At 48.4% G+C, this 8,048-nt stretch overlaps 1 protein-coding gene across 1 annotated transcript; it reads left to right on the forward strand.

Annotated features, from left to right (window-relative positions):
- Positions 1-229: 229 nt before the first annotated feature.
- Positions 230-7,409, forward strand: LOC109057700 (coiled-coil-helix-coiled-coil-helix domain-containing protein 5). Its single transcript, XM_019074934.2, has 4 exons — positions 230-382; positions 6,270-6,410; positions 6,874-7,025; positions 7,117-7,409. Coding segments are annotated over exons 1-4 (321 nt in total). The 5' UTR covers positions 230-380; the 3' UTR covers positions 7,143-7,409.
- The last annotated feature ends 639 nt before the right edge of the window (positions 7,410-8,048 follow it).

Below are 8,048 nucleotides of genomic sequence, written 5' to 3' on the forward strand. Positions count from 1 at the left end.
GACATAGCAGCACATAAGCATCACCGGTTAACGGGTTTCTTTGAAAACAAAACACGACGGTGAAAATTTTATTTTATTTTTTTATTTTTTTTATTGCAAATTTAAAGATGACATTAATGAGAAACAACTATGCATACATTACACAAACGACGGTGAAAAATGAAAGAAGACGTTGGGTTAAAGGTTAAAGCATTGCGTATCTTCGAAGCCACGCCCATTCGTTCACGCTACCACTGGTTCGACCAATAAGATCAGCGCAAGCGTGGCTTTTGACCAATCGAATTCCTCCGGCGAGAGCGCGCCGCAGACGTTCCCTTCGCACACGTGCGTGATGTGATAGTAACCTTCACAAGAACCGAGCGAAATCAAAGGTGTTTAGCATGTAAGTAGTTCTGACTGACCGCGGTGTGTTAAATACTTGTATTACATCTAGTGTATTACACTTACCGTGCTTACGCTGTAATACGACGGCAGCAGTCTGATAGCAAGCCAAGCTGTGTTTAAACTCCATTAGCTTAAACGAGTCAGTGAATTGTAGGAGCTAGAATGTGTATTGTGTAATGAAATGGCCCTTGAACTCTATTTGATATTAGTATTCCTTCTAAGACGTGAACCTGCGGTCTTGAGAATCCACTGTGATGTACAAAAAGGATGAAAAAATGTACACAACGAAAAAATCTTGGTTACGTATGTAACCACAGTTCCCTGAATAGGGAACGAGATGCTGCGGTGACGTCACCGTATGGGAACACCTTCGGTGTGACGAATGTCTGAAGCCCTATCCCATCTCGCCAATCCTATTGGCCAAATAGCGCTTGGCACCGCCCCTACGCATGCGTACGCATCGTATACCCGGGCGCCGCGCGCTATTTCGCTCAGATTTCATGAACTGAAGAGAAGAACGCTATCAGGTATGGAACGGCCGGGACCGCAGCATCTCGTTCCCTATTCAGGGAACTGTGGTTACATACGTAACCGAGATGTTCCCTTTCAAAGGTCACTTCGATGCTGCGGTGACGTCACCGTATGGGAACCCTATACCATAACGCCTGACGTACCTGATAGCTGGGATCCAAGGAAGCATCTGCTCAAGCGGAGAGAACCCGGGAGCCAGGAGCCGTCCTTACATCCAGACTGTAAAACTTTATAAAAGTGCTCGGTGAGGACCATCCTGCCGCAGCACAGATATCAGCCATAGAAGATCCACTGAGGGCCGCCTGAGAGGAAGCGACTGCTCTAGTGGAATGAGCTTTGACTCCTAGAGGCGAGGCGAGACCGCGCGCCTCATAGGCTAAAGATATTGCCTCCACCAACCAATGGGACATGCGTTGCTTTGTGACAGCATGGCCTCTATTCTTATGTCCAAAACAGACAAACAGCTGGTCGGACTCACGCCATGAGGCTGATCGATCGACATAAGTCTTAAGCGCTCTGACAGGGCAAAGACTTAGATCTTCTGATCCTATCCCAGCAGGGGGTAAAGCCTCCAGGACCGTCTGCTGAAAATGAAAGGGGTTCGAAGCGACTTTAGGGACATAATTAGGCCTCGGTCGCAGCAATACCTTCACAAAGCCTGGTGCAAAATCCATGCACGACGGCGAAACAGAAAGAGCCTGTAAATCCCCAACTCTCTTGAGGGAGGATAAGGCCATAAGAAGAACTGTCTTCAAGGTCAGGATTTTATCCGGTACGGTTTCCAAGGGCTCAAACGGATGTCCTGATAGACCTTGCAGTACAATAGATAAATCCCATGAGGGAACTCGCACAGGGCGGAAAGGCCTCAGCCGTCGCGCACCTTGTAAAAAGCGAGAGACCAGCGGATGACGGCCCACTGAAGCACCATCCATATATACGTGGTTAGCTGAAATGGCTGCCACATAAACTTTCAAAGTTGCTGGCGTTACACCATCAGAGAAACGGTCTTGAAGGAACTCCAGTACTGAAGCCACTGGGCAGTAAACTGGGTCTATACTACAAAAACCACACCAGGTCGTAAACAGCTTCCATTTGAAAGCATATAAGCGTCTCGTAGATGCTGCTCTGGAATTCATAATAGTCTCGGAGGTTTCCGCAGAAAGACCGGGACATATTAACTCACTCCGCTCAGAGGCCACGCCCACAGTTTCCACAGATCTGGCCTCGGGTGCCAAATCATCCCTCGTGCTTGCGATAGTAAGTCCTGTCTGAGGGGAATCTCCCATGGAGAGCCCACTATTAGACTGACCAGTTCCGCAAACCACGGCTGTGTGGGCCACCACGGAGCCACCAGCAGCAGCTGCTCCACTCTGTCCAGCCGTATCCTGGACAACACCGCTGGAATTAAACGAATTGGAGGAAAAGCATACAAGCTGGTCCTGGGCCAATCGTGAGCTAACGCATCCAGGCCTAGGGGCGATGGAGGGCATAGGGAGAACCACAGCGGGCAATGCGTAGTCGTGCTCGACGCGAATAAGTCCACTCTCGCCTCTCCGAATATCTGCCATAAAAGGCTCACCGTCTGTGGGTGTAATCTCCATTCCCCCTGCTCCAGAGTCTGTCTGGATAGCAGATCCGCTCCGACGTTCAAACGTCCGGGGACATGAACTGCTCGGATCGATAGAAATCTGTTCCGAGACCAAAGAAGAATACTCCTCGCCAGCCTGCACAGGGGGCGAGAGCGTAACCCTCCTTGATGATTCAGGTATGACACAACCGCCATGTTGTCTGACCTGAGTAGTACATGACGGCCGGTCAGCAGATTTGAGAAATACTGGAGAGCTAGAAAAACTGCCAGTAGTTCCAACCTGTTTATGTGCCAACCGCGTTGTGTCGCTGTCCACACTCCATGAGCTGGGCGCCCTTGACAAACAGCTCCCCAACCGGTCAAAGACGCGTCCGTCGTGACAGTCTCTCGGGAAGCACAAATCCCCAGCCGAACTCCGGCTAGAAGGAACTCGGTTGACATCCACTGTTTTATTGACATAACACACCTCCGTGTCACCGAAATCGTACGATGCGGAAAACAACGGGGTGAAATGTTCTGACTTTTTCGTCCACCACTGAAAAGGGCGCATGTGAAGTAAGCCCAGACGAATTACAGGGGATGCCGCTGCCATCAGACCTAACAGCCTGAGACACAAACTCACCGTCACTGTGCGGCCTACTTTGAAGTGACGCACGCATGACGTGAGAGACTGAACGCGCGGGAGAGATAGTCTGGCTGTCATCGCGCGAGAGTCCAAATCTATTCCCAGAAAGGTTATCCGTTGAGAGGGGATTAAAACACTCTTCTGGAAATTCGTGCATAAGCCCAGGCTTCTTAAATGATTCAGCACTAAATCTCGGTGAGAGAGTGCTTGAGTCTGTGATTGAGCTAGCACCAGCCAATCGTCCAAGTAATTCAACACACGAACGCCCTGGAGCCGCAACGGGGCCAGAGCTGCGTCCATGCATTTTGAAAAAGTTCGGGGAGCCAGGGCTAAGCCGAACGGAAGAACACGGTATTGATACGCTTTGCCCTCTAAAGCGAATCTGAGGAACTTCCTGTGTCTCTTGATGATCTGAATATGAAAATATGCATCCTTCAGATCGATCGTGACAAACCAAGTGTTTGGTTGAATCTGAGACAAAATGGACTTTACCGTTAACATCCTGAATTTGCTCGTCCTGAGTGCAAGATTCAAACGGCGTAGATCCAATATGGGTCGCAAACCGCCCCCTTTTTTTGGTACAACAAAATAGCGGCTGTAAAAACCTGACTCCATCTGAGAGGGGTGTACTTCTTCTATAGCCCCTTTCTTCAGCAGAGCTGTCATTTCTTGCCGCAGCACCGCGACTTCCTCTGGTTTCACAACCGTGGGAAGAATTCCGCGGAAAGGAGGCGGGCCTTTTCGAAACTGAATGGTGTATCCGAGACGAATCGTGCGTAACACCCATTGCGAAATGCCGGGCAAGCGTTCCCACGCGGCCCGAAATAGCGTCAGTGGTTTCAAGGTTTCCGCCTTTTTCAGCGTTTTCATACGCGTTAACATGCCCGAATACGGAAAGCTCGCGGCGTCCGTAAGCCGGGGAAGCGCGTGCGTCAAATCCGCTGCATCTCGTTGTGTATAATCCTGAAGCGTGTCCACGGCAGGAATTAATCCAACAAGATGAACATCGGGCTCTGCCGCTAGCGAAAAAAAGCGGCGGCTGTATGAGCCGTCATAAACGGGCCGTCTTTGCCAGACCCTTGTAGCGTTCTTCGGATTCTGAAGGCTGAATCGCGCAGAGTGTCTGAGGAAACGCCTGACATGGTTACTCGATCCAATGCTGCTCGAAGCGCCTTTTGCGGCGAGACAGTCAATGTTAGAGCGTGGGGACTGCAGTGAGAGGGTTGGATGCGCGAAAACGGTCCAATAGCGCTCTCTAGCGGAGGGCACAGTCCCTGGCAAGCAGCGAAAATATCAGGAGCTGCTATTAGGAGCCCGAGAGCGAGAGGCATTAGCCGTCGAACTCAGGTCTAATCTTTTACCGCTGTCGCTGGCGAGCTGGTGGAAAAGCCTTAGGACCCCAGTCCTTACGAGGGGGCGCCATAGGCGAAGGCTCTTCCCGTGAGGCAGCCCGTTGGCGGTTTGAAGAGGTTGAACGAGACCGCGCGGGCGCCTGCCGCCGTTCAGTCTCTCTGGGTCTGCGTGGAATCAGCTGGCGGAAAGCGGCTGATTGCTGTTTCGCTGCCCTAAATTTATCCACCACCGACGTAACTGCCTCTCCAAACAAACCGTCCTTAGAAATGGGCGCGTCCATGAGAAAAGATTTATCCTTTTCTTTGATATCGGTGAGATTCAGCCAAAGGTGGCGCTCGACCGTAATCAAACCAGCCATGGAACGGCCCACTGCCCGAGCAGTATGTTTGGTAGCGCGTAGCGCCAAATCCGTTGCTCGACGCAGCTCTTTCACAGCCTCGGGTGTGATGCCCTCCCCCTCGTCGAGATCCTTTAAAAGCTCCGCTTGGTAGGCCTGGAGGACCGCCATAGAGTGGAGCGATGCGGCCGCCTGGCCAGCAGCCATGTAAGATTTCCCGACGAGGCTAGACGTGACTCGACACGCCTTCGAAGGAAGGAGGGGGCGAGACTTCCATGCCGTGGCCGAATTAGGCGCCAGATGTTCGGCGAGAGTCTCCTCAACCGGAGGCATCGCTGTATAGCCACGGTTCGCCATATCTGAAATGGTGGCGAAATCCGCAGCCGCAGCGTTTGTGATGCGCGCGCGAGTAGGGCTGCCTTCCAGGACCCTCGAAACCTCCTGGTGGAGGTCCGGGAAAAAAGGCAGGGGCCTACGGGGCTGCGCGGGAGCACGACTAGTCAAAAAAACGGTCGTCCAGCTTAGATGAAGGTTGGGCCTCGGCCTTCTCAACCTCCCAGTCCAGTCCCAGCTTACCCACCGCACGAGAGACCACATCCAACAGCTCGCTGTAGGAGGGAGAGACGCGCTTCTCCTGTCCGCTAGGAGGGGAGAGGGCTGTCCGTATCTGCCACGAAGTCCTCAGACTCCGAAGCCGCGGTGGATAAGACGTCGTCGTCGAACTGCCCACAACCGAAGGAGATAGCATCGTATGCCTCCGGGGTGGGCTGTAAACCCCCGTCCGAGAACACAACGGGTTTCGACGAAGGTGGCATCCTGCACTCGGGTAGGGGAGAGCGAGCGATGTGGAGAAAACTCCAGCGCCGCGCTGTCGTCGTAAGTGAGGTCGCACATGTCTCCCCAAGCCATCGCCTCGTGCGGTGCCTCGGCAGCCGCAGAAGCGACACGGCGGGGGTTAGACGCGGGGGCGACCTTGGAAAACACTTCTACCCTCGAGCGCAGTACTTTAAGTCGCAGGCCATCACAGTGGGGACAAGAGGAAAGGCCACTAAGCGCAGACTGCGCGTGATGTAATCCCAAACAGACTACGCACCTTTCGTGAGTGTCTCCCTTAGTGATGAACCTGGTACACGGTTCCTTGCACTTTCGAAAGCTCATCGCGTCCGCGAAGAGGAGTTAACACTGCTCGAGAAAACCCCTATGAACGCGAGATGATTCCAGGGCACAGATGATTCTCTTTCCTGAAGGAAATGAAATCTGAGCGAAATAGCGCGCGGCGCCCGGGTATACGATGCGTACGCATGCGTAGGGGCGGTGCCAAGCGCTATTTGGCCAATAGGATTGGCGAGATGGTATAGGGCTTCAGACATTCGTCACACCGAAGGTGTTCCCATACGGTGACGTCACCGCAGCATCGAAGTGACCTATGAAAGGGAACTGTATTATAACAGGGAGGCAGCAATGGCCATCACGACCAAATACTGCCAGAAGGAGCTGGATGAATATGGTACATGTGTAGTCTCCCATCCAGCATCGTGGCAAGAGAAGTGTGTGGACCTGAAGCTGAGGGTGGCACAGTGCACTTCATCACAGTACGTGCATATATGTTTATTCTTTACATCACAAATTGATCTGAGTGTGTTTCTTCAACACATTAAAACTGTTGTTTTGCCATGCTTTTATTGACTCAGATTTAGATCTGTGACAAGCATTATAAAATATAATAATAGTTAGTTACAACATATTCAAAACCTTTGCTTTAGACATCAAATCAAGCTAATTAATCATCCATCAAGCTGTATTTAGTCATATTGTTGTTGTTTTTTCCCAAAAAGTTGAAATATTATATTTAATTTATTCCAGTTGAATTTAAGATATTATATGTAAATGTTTAATTGTGCATGTTACATATAAAATGCTGGTTCTGAAATATTAGTTTATTGTCTAAAAGCCCACAGTGCAGTTTTCCTGTAGCTGAATAAACATTGGTATGCAGGGACTAGGATGGTACTATATACGTATATTTCCACCTGTTTTTCTTCCATCTCAATGCAGTCCTGTGATAAGAAAGATCCGGAGCGACTGTGCGGGTGAGTTTTCCGTGTTTGAGCGCTGTCTGCGGGAGAACCCGAGCTCTGCTGAAGCGTGTCAACCTCACCTCACACGTTTCCTCGCATGTGTTGAGAGCGTCGACCTTTCAGGAATAGGTAAGCAGCAAAGCCTGTGTTTCTAGAATTATACCTGGATGAATGACTAAGTACAATGAATTAAAATATTCATAACACTTTCTTCCAACAGCAAATGCTGCGCCGCAGCCCACATAGATGTTTTTTTGTCACTGTTCAGGCTAATGAGGACAGTAACACAGGTGTTTTATACTCAGCACTGGAAGAAATGGGCTGCGGAAAAGCGTATCATCTTTGAAGAACTGCAACACACACACACACAAACAGAAACAAACCTCAGTCTTTTGCACACCTTTTTTTCCAAAATATTCAATGTGATGTTTTATTTTGTTAATGGAACATTTCACACTATTTATGAGATTTTTAAAAGCTTCCATGATATTAAAACACGAAGTTGCAATAAAATATGCATTTCTAAATTCTTTGCACTTTTGAAGATTAGAGTCCTATTTTACCAAAAAGCATTAAACAATTAAATTAACATGCACTCTGCATTTTTTGCACGATGCAAATTATAAAATAAAAAATGTGTTGGTGTTTCTTTTTTTTTTTACAGATTCAGTGTGCGGCTAGCTGCCTTCTTGTTCCTTTTCATGAATCCATAAATCTAAAAATGTTTTTTTTTTCTTTTTCATAAACCAATATGAAATTCTACTCTGTGGTGGACTCATAATGAGAGATATGAGATTGTTTTTGAATGAGAATTAAAACTAAAACGTTACTCAAAGCAGCATTCTAAATATAATTTTTACTAATATTTATAGAATACTAATAGCAAATTAAAACAAATATTAATATTAGTTATATAATTAATTTTAGATGAACATGCGGTTCTCTCTTTACCATATTTGATCGTTGCAAGAGAATTTATTCGTCTTAATTCTATTACTTTTTTTAAAAATAGCTTTACAAACATGAACTATTCCCTTCAGAGCAGTGGAAACATAATTAACTGTGATATGTTTATTTTTAATATGTATTCAGCATGCTTGTTGAGTTAACATGTGAAATCTAGGTTCAGTACACAGGTTTATGTCATTTATA

This window comes from Cyprinus carpio, chromosome B3, assembly GCF_018340385.1.
Source record: "Cyprinus carpio isolate SPL01 chromosome B3, ASM1834038v1, whole genome shotgun sequence".
NCBI classification, from domain to species: Eukaryota; Metazoa; Chordata; class Actinopteri; order Cypriniformes; family Cyprinidae; genus Cyprinus; species Cyprinus carpio.

What these genes read in the sequence shown, in the direction of transcription:
- LOC109057700 (XM_019074934.2), top strand. An exon ending in GCACAGTGCACTTCATCACA is followed by an intron (nt 6,411 to 6,873) that starts GTACGTGCATAT and finishes ATCTCAATGCAG; the next exon opens with TCCTGTGATAAGAAAGATCC. An exon ending in CGTCGACCTTTCAGGAATAG is followed by an intron (nt 7,026 to 7,116) that starts GTAAGCAGCAAA and finishes TTCTTCCAACAG; the next exon opens with CAAATGCTGCGCCGCAGCCC.